Source organism: Centrocercus urophasianus, unplaced genomic scaffold, assembly GCF_019232065.1.
Source record: "Centrocercus urophasianus isolate 14NV4802_14NV808 unplaced genomic scaffold, USGS_Curo_1.0 seq_11, whole genome shotgun sequence".
In the NCBI taxonomy this organism is placed as follows: domain Eukaryota; kingdom Metazoa; phylum Chordata; class Aves; order Galliformes; family Phasianidae; genus Centrocercus; species Centrocercus urophasianus.
The window spans coordinates 19,161,246-19,180,070 of record NW_024884253.1 but is presented as its reverse complement, the minus strand read 5'-3'; the positions used below and the strand labels follow the sequence as shown (position 1 = coordinate 19,180,070).

Below are 18,825 nucleotides of genomic sequence, written 5' to 3'. Positions count from 1 at the left end.
GACCCAGGGACTCCAAGAGTCAACTTACTCCCACCCATCGCCATCCCCACCAGAGGGGAACTCATCCACCTGCGTCTGGGTTGAGGAGTGTTCTCACAGCTGCCAAAGATTTAAAACAAGGGCTGTCTCTTGGAAAACGTTGTGTTTCCTAATCATTGTGAAAAGTATTTGTCACTGTTTGGTGTATCACACACTGAGGCACATGGTGCTCCATAGCTCGGTGCGTCTGGCTGACTAGATGACAGCAAAAGAGGTTTTTCTTCCAGATGCACTGGAAACCACAGAACCCCATCCCCTCCTGCAACCACTCTGCCTGCTGCCAGCCCCAGCACAGCCCTGCTCCTCTGCAGCCAGCGCCTGTCCTCCAGCAGCAACCAGCAGGGGTGTGATGCCCCGTTTCTTACATAGTTCACAGACTGACTGGGCTTGTCAAAGTAATCCCATTTCCTGGGTGCTGCCTGCGATAGAAGTTTAATAGTGTTTTATAGGAAGTCATTTTACGGAGTGGCTCTTGAGATGCGAATGCTTTAGGGGCTGAGTGGCTGGAAGCGCCCTGCCTGCAGAGGCTGTGAGAGGAGCAGCAGGAAGTGCTGCCGCAGATGGGAACCGCCACAACTTCAGCAGTGCCCGTGTTTCTGAGGCAGCTGGGTGTGCTTCAGCTGCCCATCACCGGGAGAGGGCAAACCCCTTCCCTCGTGTAGGGTTTGGCTGAATTTTTCGATGGCAGCCTACAGCTTGTGTCTCATATATGAAGTGCTGAGGCCGCTGTGTTTGTGCAGCCCGGAGCAGAGGAGCTGAGGGGAGGCCCGATGGCGGCTGCAGCTCCTCACAGGGAGCGGAGGGGCAGCGCTGAGCTCTGCTCCGTGTGACAGCGACAGGGCCCGAGGGAACGGCATGGAGCTGCGTCAGGGGAGGGGCGGGTGGCGGTCAGGGACAGGGGCTGCAGCGGAGGGCGGCGGGCACGGCCCCATGCCGGAGTTCAGGGAGCGTTTGGGCAGCGCTCAGACACTGGGTTTGGATTTGGGGTGGGCCATTGAGCAGATGTTCCATCAGCCAGCACCCTCTGGTCCCTTTCAAGCTGATATTAACACACTGTTTCACAAATAAGGTGGGTTTTATTGATCTGAGGTGGAAACAAGCAGTGGTTTCAATTACCTCCCAATGGTATTTAAACTACTTTTAGCATCCTGGTGCTAATCCCAGCTCCAAATTTAACCCAGGTAAAAATGTGAGGAGCTTAAAGCAAATGCCTGCGGCTGCAGCAGGAAACAGCCGCCCTTGGAGCCAGCAGCCCTCCCACTGCCACGTGCTGCCTGTGCCCATGCATGGCTTAAGCCCTCACTAAGCTCTGGAAATTGACTTAGCTGGACACAGCCCAGCCGTGGGCAGGAGGGGGCCGTGGAGCTCCAGGCTGGAGAAGAACAGCACATCCACGTAGCTGGCTGCAGCAGAATATTTATTAGTAGGAAAGAACACTTAGGGGATTTCAGTAGGAGAATTTGCGTGACCCTTCAGTATCCACCGTACGTTGGTTGTCATTGAGATTGTTCAAGGTTACATATTTATATAAGAAAACAAAATAATTCATATTTAGGTGCAATCAATAGTTCCAGTATGAAAAAGCACCATGTCACAGAACAGTTTACAATACAAAATTCTTCAAAATCTAACATTTAAAAACAATATTTGTTCAACAGTAATAACAATACAGTAAAAAAATTCTTATTATTTCCCTTCAAACAATACTGCTTATATATTTTGGCACTGGAAAAGAAACTATCACAAATGCGCCTTTTAACCACACAATGCTGTTTTGTGAGTGTCTATTTAATGAAGAAAAACATGCTTGGAAGTCAGTCACTTTGTCAGGTGCAGTCTGAGCTGCTTTCTCCTTCACAAAGTTAAAAAAGAAAGGAAGAGGGGTCAGTAAGCTGCAGCATGTCTTGCCTTTTGGCCCAGGACACAATCGGGAGAAGCATCTCTCTCAGAGCCAGCCCTACCTGCAGGATGGGCACAAGGCCCTCTGAGCCTGCCTAGAAATGTGGATCGGAGCCCTCAGATGGCCCCATCCCACAGGAACTGACCCCAAACTCTATGGTAAGCACCCCAATGGGATTCTGACCTCACACTTGCGGCTCAGGCTAACATTTAACTACATTGCAACTTTAGTCCCAACTCTTGTCCCGATGCGGCCAACCGTGTCAACCCAACTAGAGGTGACAGCAGCAGGGCTGGGTGCTGCTGGGAGGGACAAGGGCTGGGGACTGCTGTGTGGGTCTCACATCTGCCTGTGAATCAAAAGCTTGAGTCTGAGAGAGAGAGAAAGCCAGAAGCTCAGACTTTTCGGGAAGTTTCCACTCAGAACTGACCCCTGTGAAAATGGGAACGTGGTACTACACGTCAAACAACGGCGCTGTGAGCAGTTACAGCCCTTGGAAGGGCTGTTCCTAGTGAGCATGCAGTCCTTGGTCTAGCTCTAAAAGCCAAACGAGAACACAAAAAATCATTTTCAATACTTTTTACATCTTACATCAAAGATGCCACTACAAAAACACAATAATATCACACATTAATTAGTACAGTCTTAAAAATGCAAACCAACGCTGGAAAGACTTCCATACATTCTGCATATCATATGTACAGAAGAGAAGAGCTTCTCGAGAGGAGAGGGCAGTCAGAGAGAGATCATCTTTTGGGTCTTTTTCTGAGGAAGTTGCATGATGCAGATACGTTTCAGCGTAAGAAAACTTTGCTGTGACACTGAAAATTCAGTCGAGTCCTAGCTGGCAGCGAGCAGCGGGGACAGGGTGCGTGCTGGGCCACAAACACAGACACAGCCTTCTGCCACACAGTCTCCTCCTATGACTTGGTCATCTGCTCTCCTTGTGGGGGTGGGGTTCACATGTCACTGCGAGTACACCTTCCTACAGCATGCAACAGCACAGAGACAAAGCCCGAGTGCTGCCTGCATTCTTCCTGCAGGTACCACTGCCAGGTGTCCCTTCGGCGGTGCTGCCCAGTGAGCATCGGCTGGAGTCTCAGAGCATCACCGCAGGAAAACACGACAGAAGTGGAGAGAGAAGTGAGAACATCACAATAGCTATAGGCAACCACACGTGGGGCACAAACAGTTTGAGACAGCCATAAGAAAATGATGTGAATCAAATTCATTTCACTCATAGCTGTCCCTCTCCTTTCTGAGTTGCAAAAGTCTTTCTTAGGATATGTAGGTTTGCTTACAAAGAATTCTAGAGAGGTATTTGATTTTGCCAAGACACAGGATGTGCTGAACTCCGTGCTGCTGCAGTGAGTCTGCCCGTGGCAGCTATTTAAAGTTGGGTTTGGTACCTCTGCTCTCTGCTGCTGTGCAGGAGCAGCCTGGGGGCAGTGGTGAGAGAGCTCTCCCTATGGAATGGCCACGAACTCAATGGGAATGGGACACTTGGACTCATTGAGCTATTGGCCACTCATTAACCTCTGCAGCATCAGACTTATTTGTCCAAATGTACACAGTCAAATCTACATCTATTTTGTTTTCCATCTATTATGTTATTCAGTGAGCAATATTTAAAAATCAAGAGATCAAGTGCTTCTGTCAGAACGTACTCACAGCAGTCACCTTGGGTTCAAGTGCAAAATAGCACTGAATACACAAATAGAAACTACCAGAGTGTGTGGATGGAATTGGAGTGAGCAAGTGATAGAAATAAGTATATTGAAATGCAACTCAGTCTGCTTGCAGGAAATGTGCCAACAAAAATAATCCCTAACTTCACTAAGCACTTCATTTTTAGTAGGCACTGCAAGCCCACCTTGCTCGTAATGCTCTGGCACCAAGATTTCTGCCAGTGTAGGGGCTGAGTGATAGCAGGCTGAATCGAGGAGGTTCCAAAATAAATAATAAAGCAAGAAAACAACTGAAAGATGAATAAGGAAATCAACCAGAAAATGCCAAAGAAACATGATCTTGTAGGGCACTCTGATGGCTGACATGCTGCGCAATGGCATTAGTCAGCTCCCACAGACCCTCATCACATCGAAACTCTGGGGTTTGGTTTGGTTTGGGGGGGGTTATTTGTTTGTTAGCCTTTTCTTTCAGATCCTAATAAAAACTGCTTGGTTGTCCTGGAAACAGGAGGGAGTTCATGGTAGGGAATGAAAAGGTGGTGCTGGTGGCAAGGAACTCCAAGTTCTCCCCCAGGCAGCAGTGTGGGATCCATTAATCTTCCCTCTAAGTGCCACCAATTAATAACACCATCGAAGATAAGAATTTAAGAGGATTTTCTCAGGTGGGTTTACTAATCACCATCATCCCATTCAGTGGGGGAATGTGAGGCCAGCCCTGAATACCGCTCAGACCCAGTCCTGGCAAGCAGAGGAGCAGAGGTTGCACCCTCAATACATGCTTTGGACAGGCGGCAGGAAGAGTTTCTGCCTGACCTTATTCTATTTTGCCAAAATTATCTCTTGGACCACAGCATCTGGATGCTCCAGGCAGCATCAGGGCACCGCATGCTGAACGGTGATGCATGGGAAGACACTGTTCCTGCCGGGAGAAATCAGCCCTCTGTGGAATAAACCATGTGAGCAGAAGGCAATCGCTGGTCAGGTTCAGCCTGCAGTGCCTCAGCAAACACATCAATGGTAATGAGAACCACATTGTTCCAGAGGTGCGCCGTGTTCTTGAAATGTTTAATACCGCCACTACTTAATAAGAGTAAATAAACAGTGTAGTTGGCAAGGTGCGTGCAGGAGGGCCAGAGGCTGGGAAACAAACAGAAGCCGTTCTATCTGAGTTAAGCCTGGCTCCTATGGCTGCCATAGGCACATGTTTGTTATTCATTTGTAGAGAGAGGGTGGGAATGGCAGCTGAGAGATGGGGCAAGGCTCAGAGCCTGAGTGCCTGTCCCAGGAGGGTGGGAGCATCTCTGCCTCTAGATCAGGGCAAGAGGGGAGGACCTCAGCTGTGTCTGAGCCATGCAGCAAGTGAATGCAATGGGAAGGGTACCAGATGGCATCCTTATGCCTAGACTCCAAGTCTCCAGCCTCAGCTTGTGGTGACATGGGGCCCAGGTGGTCCTGTGGGCTGGAAAGGACAGAGGAGCTCTTCTGTGCCGCCTGTAGCTAATGGGGAGCTCCGCCCTGGCCTTCAGACCAGTTTAAAGGTAGTGATGCAACTCACTGTCACTGCTCTTGTCTTTGCACATTTCTCACGACAATCCTAGTTCTATTTTTTTTTCCCTTGCTTCTTGTGCACTAGCCAACATTTTACAGATGATATCTTGATTCCAACTACGCATTAAATAGCAACGTGTGGGAGCCATGAGGAGATCTGACCTATGTATTCCCAGAAGCCTCTCACGTCTGGCTTGCCTGGCTGGTTCTGGTTAACGTATGGAAAGCATTTCTCATGCTGTGAAAATCCCTATCCCCGAAACAATACCTATCTTGGTATGAAGAATTTAGAACCAACAGCAACAAGAATGAGGCTGGAGCAAGGTGAGCTGAGACACCTAAGCCAGCTGAGACACCCAGTGTAACCAGGGATGAGTTCTGCAAAGGACAAGGAGGTCCCTTCACATCTGACGTTGTTTTTCTGTTCTCAGTGCAAGAAGGATCTAATAACCACTCCAGTGATGATCCTGATTCCTAATGTCAGTGCCTCCCACACCAATCTATAGCTCCTTTTTTTCTTCAACGCACCTGAAACAGCTGTTCTCACCTTCACTTGCCTGCAGACTGTAACCCCAGCTCTGAGAGTTAAATGGAGTTTCCCCCTTGTCCACCACGGCCAAGAGGAAAGCTCCTGTCTGGAAGGTTTGCCCGCAGTTATACTTAGAAATGGAACCAACAGCTCCCAGGAGGAGCATATGGTGTTTCCTAACTGGGGCACAGTGAACAGCTTGGCTGCTGCCATGCAAGGAAGAGCAGAGCTGCTCTGCTTCTGCAGCTGCACATTCATGCTAGATGTGCTCAAAGAGTATTTTGCTAGTACCTCCAACTGCATGCACACGACAGAGCTGCTCAGTTAGAAGATGCTGTGGTAGCCCTATCTCAGAGCTGTGGGGCTGGCGTGCTGCTGCTCTGTACCCTGTCTGCCTGCTGCACAGTCAGTGGAAAACTCAGAGCACTGCTCAGCTGCATGGAGCTTGCCAAGTTTCTCTGTGTTTCTGAACGCATGTTCTGCCTGTGATACCAAGGAAACTGCCTTCCTCAACTTCAACACTCCTACATGAGATCGCACCCAGTATGACACACATCTGAGTAGTTGTGCAAATGGCAGGTAGAATGTTCTTCTCCACTGGCCTTGCACCAGTTCCTGGACAACAAATTCCTGAGCCCAAAAACCACCTGGTTGAATGAAACCTAAGCAGCACTGTGAGAGAAACACAAGGAGGTGCTGGCAGGGCGGTGCTGGGGACAGGTCTCACCCAGCCCTCTGTCAGCTCATTTTACTTCACATCCCTTCACCAAGTTTCAAAAGGAAACTTTAGGAGGGTGCTCCCTTTATCCCAGCTGTGCTACATGGCTGCATGTGGGAGTTCCCTTCTCACAGCCACGTGTCCTTGGGAACCTGCCACTTGTCACCGTGCTGCCCTGCTCACATGTACCGAGCAGTGCGTGGCCAGCAGCCACATGCTCAGCTCAGCTCAGTCTGTGGATTAGGGCTCGACATCAGGTTACCGCCGCTCACCGAGTTTCCATGAGTCAGCTTAGCCCAGGTTTCTGCCCATCCATGTGCTTTCAGCCCATGGCAAATGCAAAGTAATACGACTTAACTTAGTCTGCTGTACAAGAAAACCAGGCTAAGCCCCAGCGTTACACGTTTTCCATCAGTGAGAAGGGCACAGCTCAGCTCAGGGGGGCTGGGGATGGGTGAGCACGTTGTGTGCCCCCCGGCACTGCTTCTGCACACAGACCTCTTCCAGCCACAGGAGCCATGCACTTCTGGCTTAGTGTTTTAAGCTGCAGCGTCCTGAAAATGGGGACGTCATGCTTTCTGGCAGAGACCAACACAGGACATAATGCCTCAGCAATAGCGTAAAAATCCTAAAAGCTGCTAAGAGGAACAGCACAGCACCATTATCTCAGAAACATTTACTGCTTCGAACTCAAAGGTCTCCAAATAATGTCAGAACAGATCTTTCCTTGGCCCCTCTCAAGCTCACAACAACACACACATGCTGGTTTTACAAGGGCTGCAAGTAACACAAGCCATGAACTTTGCTTGGCATCTTCTGGCCCAGAACTTGGCAAGTTGGGAATGCTGAAAAAATGGGACTGGCGTTTTCTGTGGATAGAGTCTAGAAGCTGAAAGTACTCATTAACTCATTTGGATGATGCACGAGTGAAGGTTACCTTTTCCACACACAAGTACTATTAGACAATGTGTCTACAAAACTGAGAGGTGACATGCAATAGCACATACAGTCTGCTAGCCTTCCTGTCCAGAAGTATTTTTAACTGATCTCTTGAAAGCATCTACCTTGCTGTGTTATCTTATATGGGGTGTGTCATTTTGTTTTCAAAAGGGTTGTAAAAGCAGTAATGACTGCAAACGTTAATGGCGGCAAAGCAGAAAGCCCCAATGCTGTGTGCAGCACCACAGTTTTGCTGCTCTGAGGCCTGCAGATGCTCCCATAACCAGTTTAGCTACTGCTCACTTTGAAAGTGCACGCAGATGCAGGGAAAGAAAGGGACAGTAAATAGTTTAAAACAGTACCAATCATCAGCAGTAGTCAGGTAAAAGAATAACTTTAGTTCGGTCTGTAAATGTTTATACAATACTTTCATCTCCAGCTAAGTTCTCTGCAGCTGTAAGCTACCCCTCACTCTTCCAGACCTCGTGAGCTGTGGAAAGCATTACATCTCCACTGGTCTGCGGTCACACTGCAGGTTGTGCTCTCACACACACTCTGTACAGCACCAACACGTGAAATTTCCAAACTACCAAGAAAACCAAACTGAGATGAGGTTCTGGGCCAGAAATGTCTCAGGAAACTGAAAAGAGATGGAATGCAGACACTTAAATAAGAGGCAAAGTTTTAAAAGTTACAATCACATTTTCAGATTCATCCCCAGCAAATGCCAGCTTTTGTGGGCCTGGGCTGCTGGGGAGCTGGAGGCCTGCACTGAGCCTGGAGGTGCTCTGTAGAATCTCTGCTTGTGGCAGCAAGTGGGGAGGTGACAGACACAGGTTTCTCCTAGGGAAAGGGAAGCTCAGGGTCTCCTTTGCAGGGTGAGATTTGTTCACAGGGTATCTGATGAGGGTCAGAGAGCAAGAGCTAAGGAACATTTTCATCAACTGTAAGAATCAGTGCAAAATGTGCCTGTGATGCTCAGAACAGCTGGAAGCACTAAGTATTGCAAGCTGTTCATGCCTGTGCACCTGTGTGCTTCTACCTTCTCACTTTTCCCCACACCCCTCTGCTCAGGATTTTAATTAGTGCCACGGCAATAAACTTTCGGTTGGCTTTCTGCAGTCCTTTGAGACAAAGGTGTGTGCCTGAACATATTTACTGAATGTAATTAGCCACTCACAATCGTTTTGGTACAACTGATTAGCAATGCCATTTTTAATTTATTTTCATTTTATTTTAATATGCTTTGCATATTCAACCTGGCAAAGGAAAGGATCATGAGAAATTAAGCCTTGGAATTTCTTCTCTCTTAGTTGTATATGCTACCTAGTGTTCAACAAAAAATTATTCACACTGCTACTTTTTCATGACTTCTAGTTAGTGAATCATCATCTGCAGAGCAGACTTATTTTACTTAGTTTATTTTAAATTAAGGCTACTGGGGATTAGCATCTACAAGGTCACTTGACAAAACGCCAACCTTGCCTGTCAGGCAAAGGTCACACTGCCAAGCTCACGGCTCCCCATGGCTGCGCGTTGCCCACATGGACACCTCGCCAGCAGGATCACAGAACAGCCTTCAGCTAATGACAGATTAACGCCAATTTAGTCAGCGTAATGCCTCCAGTCACTAAAGCCTTTCTGTTGCAGCAGCACTCGTACAGTTACCAAGAAATCCCATGTCTGCGTCCTAGCTTGGAAAGCAGCAACTCTGACCAAAGGATAAAGGTTTGCAGCAGCAAATTTCAGAACTCCTGCATCTAGGCGAAAAGATAAACATTCAACATTTCTCTCAGAGCTGATCTTTCTTTTTTTGTTTTGTTTTGTTTTAATTTTTATATATATAAATATACCATAAAGCGTACCATTTCCTTGTTTTAGTACAGACTTTTGAACTTCACTGCAATGAAGGAAATATAAATGCTACAATTTTATGCTTAAAACAAGTTTTGATGACAGCCTTCCCCAAGGAGCAGGCCTGGAAACTGCATTAGCTATGTGGAGAGAGACAAAAACACCCCCAGAATGTCGTGCTACACGAGAACATTCCAAATAGCTGGTTTTCTTCGGTTCTAGCCGCTCGCAGGTGTGCATCAGTTCCTTGGCTGAATGCCCGCTCTCCTTAGCAGAAACTACTTTATTACTAACCTGAACATTTCACATTCAACATGTCTCTCCCTTAAATTCGTTGTCAATACCCAGTTTTTAATATCCATGTCTGCCTTTGCTGACCCCAAATGGCAAGAGGTATCGTCAGTTGTGGATTTTGGGATCAGGACTGCAAATTGCTGGATTTTCAGATAAAGCCATGTGAAATGAGCCACTGTAAACCAAGTAAAAACTGTTGATTGCATTATTTGTTTTTCTCCTCCTTCTCCTTTACAACATTGAAAATGTTCACAGCATTGAAACAATGAAGCGTAGGTGCAGGGGTGCAGACAGTGCAGCCCTCACCAGTCGTGCACATTCATCATCCTGTCTTTGAGCTTCACTGGTACCTCCTGGGCAGGAGAGGAGATCCCAGGAGAGTCCTACCCCATCATAACCCTCTTGCTTCAATCTCTGCTACACTTTCAGGTCCTCTGGGTGAATACTCAGCTACTAAGCAGCAACCCAAAACCTGTCATTATGTCTTGTTGCCAAGGATTTGTTGTTGGTTTTGTCCTTCTCAAATGTACTTTCCAAAACAGACACGTTAAAAAAAAAATCTTTAAAACAATGATAACACCACAATATCTGTTTAAAACAGTACTGCTCGTGCTCTGGACAAATTGTAAAGAGCAATTCAGCATTCTTATAATTAATCCACAACAAAAGAAGCTATAAGATGCCACAAAAGAAGGCATAATTGGCCATACAGAGGCAACACTACCATGAATGTTGTTTGGCAAGGAAAAAAAAAAAGCGGATACATAATTCATCCAAAGACTGGGATCAGAATTGCCCGGCGCTGCTGGGATCACACTGCAGGAGTCTCACTATTGATGGGTCACTCTTGGCGCCTCGGATGAACTCTTCTAGGGAGAGTTTTCCTAGAAAAGAGACACGTTGACTTAGCATCCATGGACGGTCACTGCACACCTGCCAAGCCTGCAGAGAAGAGTGGTGGAAGGAAAGTGGCAGGGAGCAAGGGAAATCCCTGGGGGTGCACGGCAGGTGGGTGCTTTCTCAGAATGCTGGTTTGGAGGAAGGACGGAGAGAGGATGGTGGCTGCACCCGCAGAGGAGCACTTTCTGTGGGCGCCTGTGCTGAGCAGTCAGAAGCACTGATCAGGTGAAAAGACATGGGGTCACATCTCCCCCAGCAACATCTTGTTCCTGATGCCTTAGAGAAAGGCAGGAGTGTGCCAAAATCCTCCTACTCTGAGGTAGGGTTGAGCTAAGGCCAAACATTCAAGCCCTGGTTATGATAGAGGTGAGACTGAGTCACCTGAGAATCTCACACAAGGCTTGTGTTTCCTCCCACAGGCCATGGAGAGACCTCTCCTTTTGAAAAGAGGCCACAGCCACACTGATTTTTCCCATAGTTCAATAATTTCTTTTTTTTTTTCTTTTCTTTTTTTTTTTTTTTTAGGAAATACAACTTACTTTCATACAAAGCAGTGAGAAGATGAGTTGCATGTCAGAAATGTAGGGAAGTTTCACTTGTTTTGGATTCAACAACCACTCTACCAGGTGAGAGCAGACAACAAGGGCAAAGGTTTTTAAAAACCTGAAATACAGGCAAATCAATGCTCAACTCCTCAGTGGAAAAACTTAGGTGTTTATTCTGAGACTATCATCTCCTAGTGTGAAATCAGTGAACTGACAAGAAAAATAAAATCGTGTGAAACATTAAAGACCTGGATGTGGGTTTCTGAGCAGTGTTTCTGAGCATCACACAGCTCTAAGTCCCAGAGACAGCAGGGCAGCCTGCCTACAAAGGGGTGAGGAGAAATCCTTAGGCACCATGGCTTTGCCCATAAGGCTAGAGCAGGAGCAGTGAGGTTGAGGGGTCTGATGGCATCTTGCAGGGAGCTTACCATCACGGTTGGTGTCCATCTGGCGGAAGATCTTCTCTGTCCTTTTCTCTGGTGTTGACTCATCTTCTGGCATCTTCATTACAGAAGAAACCATCTTATAGATTGCCTGTGTGATATGACACGAGCAAAGAGCTGGTAAAAAGCACATTAGGTCAGTGTAGTGGTATGGTTACCACCTGGTGACCGAAACAGGCAGAAAATACCCTGGAAACATTAGCTGGGACATATTCTGTAGACGCTGAAGGGAGACACAAATCTAGGCAGCTGCCCTCTTCAGTGGGATACTCATTTAGGAATTAAAGTGGTTCCTTATTTAGTCACAGTTAAACACAATCTCAGTTTGGACCAAGATTACATTTTGCCTTATGAAAACAGCCTTTGGATGAATTTATCACTTGGAGAGCACTTAGGCAGTGGCAGCTCCTGGGACCTGGGAGCAGAAAGACCACGAGGGTCTGTCCCATGCTCCAGCCCACCTTCATGCTGTGGGCTGCCCAGTGCTACAGCCCATTTCAGTCCTGCAGCCTATCTCAGTGCCGTGGCCTTTCTCAGCACTTCAGCCACTCTGGCTCCATCTTCACCTCTCCTATCCCTCACCCCACTTTGTGTACCCATCTGCCTTCCCCACCCTCAGTCAGCATCCTGCCTGTGGGAGGGCAATGACTCATCCCCACCTTTTCTAAAAATAAGGAAGGCTTGGCCAGCAATGAGATGGCCTTCTTGTGTGCCTACAGAGCTAGAAAAACACCAATCATAATTTGTTCCACACAGAACAGATGTCTTGGTCCCACCCACTGTGGTTCTTTGCATGGACTGTCACATGTGATCCTAGCTGCCCCTAGAAGAGAAGTGATGTTAATTTTAAAACAAGAAGCAGTGATGGTCTCTTCACCTCATCCTCTTGCCCTGCAGGCTGAATCATTGTTGCAGGACCCAGAAGGCTCACTGAAGCTCCTCTGCCTCACTTTCTATCCATGAAAGCACTCTGCCTGCCACACTCCAAACTTCTGGCCGAGGATCCCTAGGGAACAGCCCCAGGAGTGTCTCTGCATAGGTTCACCAGCTGGAGGACACTGCTGAGCAGCACGTTCTACATGCAGACCAACGAGCACCCGTTGCCTCAGCCATCTCACTGGCTTCTTCTCTGAGGGCAGAGCCAGCTCACCTTTCAAATTGCCTAGCTTTTAAATAACTTGAAGCATAAACACCCCAAGAAAGGCATTTATCTGTTTAATTAAATATTCATCACTTATGCTCAGCGCAGTCAAACATCTGCTCTTTCAGTTATGCCACCAAAACCAAGGCTGCAGATTTCCTCATCTGCCATCTCCTGAGACTGTAATGCTGCTTACAGATCATGGTAGAATAACAATTCAGCATGGTCAGTTGCTGGCTGAATAGGAAGGTGGTGAACACTCTTTTAATCATCATAAATTAGGCTGCGGGAATGCCCAAAGGATCCCAAGGAATTCAGGGTGCAATAGTACGAGCTGCAGAACAGACAGGGATGCTCTCCACTCAGCCTTGACTATCAGATGACCAAGACAATAGTAGAAGGGATGAACATGGGAGCAAGTGGACATCAGTGGACATGCAAGGAGATGCAGGAAGGAGGGAATAGAGGAAAAGAAAAAAAAAGGAGAAGGCGGTCAGTAAGAATCTGCACTTGCTTCATCCCTATCAGCATGTGAGCCTCTCAGGGGTTAGAGCAGAGATGAGGTTCATAAAGCTGCCATGTGTAAGCATCTTAGGCTGTCTAGCTTTTGTCTGAGGGAGGAAGAGGTGGAGAGGTCATTCCATTGCTCAGGGTGAGAGGACAGCAAAGCAAAGAGTCTGTATTGAAAGTGTGGGAGGAATGCCCTGGAGCAGCAGTGCAGGCATGTTTACTTTGGTCAAAGTAACCATAGTAAGAATTTGCAGATTTTTAGGACAAAAAAAAACCTCTTCAAGATGACTTCATCCCACAGGGTCCTTTTCACAGAGGCGTGTGAAGGGAATAACAGATGAGATATTCTAGGAAAGCCAGATGGGAATAACATAGTAAGCATTCCTTTCATGCTGAAAATGGTTCCTCTGGACAAATTCTTCTGTCCTTACTCAGAAGTTCAGTGGGAAGTTTTCCCAAAGTAAAAGCCAGCTAAAACTGATTCAGAATCTAGAGATTTGCCCCAGATTAATTCATTGCAGCTACAAAGAGCTTTTTATTACTGATTTGAAAGGCGAGTCTTGAAGGAAGTGGGTTTCATGCAATAACCCTGTGGAACTTGGCTGTGCCAACCCTGGACTGCATAATCTGGCACTGAAAGGCTGTGGGAGCTCCAATCCACATGGAGAACAATTGCTCAGCCTCACGGCACAGGAGTAGAAAGCCACTGGTACCTGGTGCACAGTGCAAGGTTTGGAGCTGGTCATTTATCAGTTCCCAGGTGGACTTCTGCCAGGAAGCCCTCTTCAGCTCCCATGCACCCCTGCATGCCACTAATCACAGGCTCCACTTTCATCCACTCTGTCTGGTTCTTCCCTGAGCTCTTCCCTGTCATGTTCCACCTGCATTTATATCATCTGCAGTGGGTGCTTTAGAGCAAGTCTCACCTCTTCACTACACATTGCTCCCAGCTGCTGCTCAGTGTAGAGCCAGTGGCACTGCTAATCACTGTCCAGAAATCTCTGTGAGGTCTATGATTTCTTGCTGGAGCTGGCAAAGTGTTGAAGTGCTCCTTACAGTGATGGCATGATGACAGCACAAATGTTGAGGCAATCCTTTTTCCTCAATCAAAATTAATTTGACAGCTAGAAATCTCACAAAGTGAATAAAGAACCTGAAAAAATTGCTTTCCTATTAATCCCACTGGGATTGGCAGCCCTGCACATAGCAGGAATGTTGAAACTAGATAATCATTATGGTCCTTTTCAACCCAGGCCATTCTGTGATTCTATGATTCTATGATTTTTGATACTATGTTTACTGAAAGCTGTATCAGCTTCTACTTCTTCCCATATCAGCTTTTGTTTCCTCCTGGCCCAGCAGGTGAAATGGGTGTACTTCATTTTGTATGAAGCTGGAAGTGTTATTCTCGCCTCTTGTCTTAGGACTCTTAATGTGAATCCCATGATTCCATACTATGAATAAAATGCACCCCCAATGCAGGGCTTCCGTATTTTATTTGAATTTTATTTGCAATAGATTCTTGCCAAATACATCCAGTTTCAGCCAGGGGAATAAAAACAAAGCTTCTACCTGGATTGCTGTTATTTTGGAATGTTCTGAGATTTAGAATTATGGGTAAACACATGAGAGATGTGAAAAGCATTTCTAGAGCAGTAGAACCTGTAGCAAGGTCAATCAGGAGGGCAGGCTATGAAGCCTCTTCCTGCAGTACATTGCAGATGTGCTGTGACTGGCAGTAGTATTAGAGAGGCTTCAAAAGGTTCTGCTCATAGTGCTGTTAGTGGTACTAAGAAGGAAAATGTATGTAACCATCGGCATTACAGAGAAAATGGCTGTGGAGAAATAGCTTTCCAAGCACAAAGAAAACAGACTGAAAAAGATGAGAAGCTTTCCATGCCTCTTTTCCACATTATTTCAAATTCAGTAATCCCAGGGCACCCTGGAGCTGTAAGTAGGGGCAGCACTTTTCAGGGAAACTACTATTTAAATTGGTTGCATTTTTTTTCCATTCATTTTGATATATTGTCTCAAACAAGAATCTAGATGAAAACATAGTAAACTCTGCTATATTAATGTGCAAATATATGCTAGATAAGGGACTTGTAATAGGTTCCTCTGAGACATACAGCAGAGATATTACAGAGTTGTGTTTTTCACAGTCAGCAGCTGAGGGCATCCACAAAGACATTCAATACAGAATCCTGTCTTTCCATATTAAAAAAATGATCATCTTTCATAAATGAAAGTGATAGTTACTAGCTGCTTTTTTATAAAGCTGATCAGTGTACATCAACGGAGCCTCTTGATAAAGCAAGAAATGGCACTTCCTGCCTGATTTCAGATCTCAGCTGAATGTACTTTCAGAAACCATGCAACAAATCATAGAATCATAGAATCATAGAATGGCTTGAGTTGGAAGGGACCTCAAGGATCATGAATCTCCAACCCCCCCTGCCACAGGCAGGGCTGCCAGCCTCCCCATTTAATACTAGACCAGGCTGCCCAGGACCCCATCCAACCTGGCCTTGAACACCTCCAAGGATGGATGGGGCATCCACAACCTCTCTGGGCAGCCTGTTCCAGCACCTCACCACTCTCTTGCTAATCCTACCCAACAGGGAGGAGCTAGGGGCTCCCACTGCCTCCTACACTGCAGGTTCACTTTGAGATGCATGCAGCATGGTTGTAAAAGATAGTGCTATAATTTGATACCAAGATGATGATAAAGAAAGCCAAGCATTTCAGCCTCAAAGCTCGCTGGTGAGTAGGTTTGTGGTCACTGGGAAAAGCTGCTATTTCTGCTGGTCCCTGCTTGGATCACCACAGAGTTTCCAGCCATCCATACTTCAAATTTGACATGAACACACTTGTATCCTTGTTCTCTGTATCTGTAAACCTTCTTATTTGGCAATGTATGTTGCTACTGGGCACTTAGGCCTCCTGTAAACACTTGTTGGCAGCCTTTGGTTTGTCTCCTCCCAAGCAGAAGGCACTGGCTAGGGCTGGGATCCCTTGGTCTTTGCTTTGTGTTTTCTTAGTTCTTTGGGGATTCTCTTTTTATTTTTCATGTATGAGAAGTATAGCTAGAAAAAATGTATTTGGCAGCCTGTTACCCTGCCCGTGGGGGTGGAAGATTTAAAGGAATAGAGTTTCTTCTAACACAAATATTCCACTGCACCAAGACTGGGTGATGTCTGCTCACTCGGGGCAGCCCTGCTTCTTACCCCAGGAATTGGAACACAAAATAAAATTGGTGGAATACAACACAACAATTCTATATTTGCAACGGAGCCACGTATCTGTTCTTACTGAAGAAGTGTGTTTTTACAGTTTGGAGGACACAGAAAATCCTGACAGAAAGACAGGGGCATCACACATTACACTGATTCCATACACACAGCTTGCTATCACAGGCTGTAATTTGTGTGTATTTTTTTCCCTTCATTTCTAGTACAAATACAAATCTGAATAATACAGTACATAGCGAGCACTGCAAAATTCCCAATGAAATGAAGGATCTGATGATTTTTCTTTTTTTTTTTTGAGCAATGCTGCATTACACAGACTCAAGCTGTGTAAATCCACTACTGTACCAAAAATGTTTTAAAGCATTGAGTAGAGTGATGGAGTGATGTCCCTCAGGGGCAAAAACATGTTAGAGAAAGACAGAATGAGGTGCAACTCCTATTAACAGCACAAAAAAGTGCATCCAAAGAAGTAGTGTATGGAAACTTCATCTATCCAAAGAAGGTTTATCTCTACTGGCAAGTTAATATGAATATATCTGGTACTGCATTAAGTATGCAGACCATGCTGGAATTAGACAGCTAGATGTGTTTTAAAATACACGGGCTGTTTTTTCATAACAACATGATTTCAAAGCAGATTTCTTATTGAGGGAGCCTGCCTTTCTTAAAAGTAGGCTAGCTGGTTAATCTAAGATACCTACTTGGCCCAACTGTAATTAACTGTAATTAGTTGGCAGTGATTTCCCAGAGGGCAGAAGCACACTGATCAGCAGGCTAACTGCTCTGCTCTGGCTCAGCACAGCTCCTGGAGGAGAGCTTCCCATGCAGTGTATCACTCAGAAAAACTTAGCTTGGATATCTAATGCTGTAGGATGAATTGCGACAAACCTTTGCCAAAAGAAATAGCATTTTACACTCAAGCATTACACAGAGAACCCAGAACATCAGCCTCCAGTGCTGCCACAGGTTTTCACCCAGCTCTCATGCTGGCATCGCTCCATAGTTTCTTTGGAATGAGGGAGGCGAAGGGGTGCCGTTGAGCAGCACGTACCTGTACGATTTCCAGCATCTCTGACTTACTGATGTAGCCGTTCCCATCGAGATCGTACATGCTGAATGCCCACTTCAGCTTCTGCTCCAGTTTACCTCTTGATGTTACGCTCAAGGCTATGATGAATTCTCTGAAATCTATTGTCCCATCTCCATTGGCATCGAAAGTGCGGAATACGTGTTCCGCAAACTTAGAAGCGTCCCCATAAGGGAAAAAGTTCCCATAGATTTTTTTAAACTCCTCCATGGATAAGTGTCCACTCGGGCAGTCTCTCAAGAAGCCCTTGTACCACTCCTGGATCTCGTGTTCTGTAAAGTCTGTACTTTCTAGCAAATCTTGCATGACTTCGGGGCGTAGCTTGCTGTTTTGCTTTCCCATGTTGGTGTCCAAATATTACCTACAGAGGAAAAAAACCCCTTCATTTTAGTTATAATAGTTATTAACATTTGACATTATTAATAACAATTAGTTTGAAGGCTGCAAAAGAGCAGTGTGTTGGAGTTTTCTGACGATGGTTTGCACTTGGGAATCAACTGAAAATTTTTACAGCGTCTCCTACTACAAGCACACTCTGAAAAAAACTAACAAGCCTCTCCTACATGTTATTTATTTTGCACTTTCACAGCATGGAGAACTGTTGTTGCACTGAATTTATTGCCATCCTACTTTCCCTTTCAAATCACCATGTAAGCAATGGATGATGTGAGGTGCATGCTGACTGGTAGCTGTGTGCTGCAGCACATCCAGCCAACCCAAACGGCTCACGGACCTTACCCCAAAAAGCTGCTTTTTATTTTATTTTATTTTTTTGTTTGTTTATTTGCAAGCTGCTGCAAATAATTGTTTTTACTTGCTCCAAAATGGGATCAGAGTGCACCTACCAGGGGCACAGAAACCAGGAGATCCAAAGAACTTCTCGACACATCTTCATGAGTCAGTCAGCACCACCCATAATTTGCCTCTCTTGTTCGGCATGGACCAATTCCCATTTGATTTCAAATGCAGATAAAATCTGGGAAGATTTTGTGAGTGGTGGATTCCCCTGCCCCAAACGATGAGGGGTTTTTGTTTTTGTATTTTTTTTTTTTTTTGGTTTGCTTGTATGAAATTCTCCTTGTAGCCAGAAAATGGAGTTATTACTGAGTAATAGTAGCCTGGGTGGTCATGACTCTTTGAAAATGAACCTTTTTTTAAAAAGGGAGAGGAAAAAAATGAAGTATCCAGACAACAAAATTGGAAATTCATTTTACTGAAATTAACCATTAAGAAAAAATCTTTTATCTCCACCATTTCAGTTAAATCACTTTAATTATATCTTATTTAAGGCAAGTTGCTACATATCGCACTGTGCAGCAGATTTACTAATGATTGGAGGTGTTTGGATTTTAAGTCTCAGAGTCTGAGTGTGTTGGCTCCAAAGGACAGCACCATCATTTTTCCTGGAAGGTTAGCATTATACCTGAACTGTGGGAAGA

General features: G+C 45.8%; 1 protein-coding gene across 2 annotated transcripts in view; it reads right to left on the bottom strand.

Moving 5' to 3' along the window:
- Positions 1 to 1,439: 1,439 nt before the first annotated feature.
- NCALD (neurocalcin delta) overlaps positions 1,440 to 18,825 on the bottom strand; it is a 49,525-nt gene continuing 32,139 nt past the window's right edge. The window contains exons 2-5 of one of the 2 annotated variants that reach the window (XM_042839908.1): positions 17,351 to 17,747; positions 11,383 to 11,488; positions 10,274 to 10,393; positions 1,440 to 8,261 (exon numbers count right to left, since the gene is read on the bottom strand). In XM_042839908.1, the coding sequence (XP_042695842.1) occupies positions 10,296 to 10,393; positions 11,383 to 11,488; positions 17,351 to 17,728 (582 nt within the window). In that variant the 5' untranslated portion in view covers positions 17,729 to 17,747 and the 3' untranslated portion in view covers positions 1,440 to 8,261; positions 10,274 to 10,295. Of the gene's footprint in view, positions 10,394 to 11,382; positions 11,489 to 17,350; positions 17,748 to 18,825 lie in introns of both variants that reach the window. The other variant, XM_042839907.1, reaches the window with a different exon arrangement.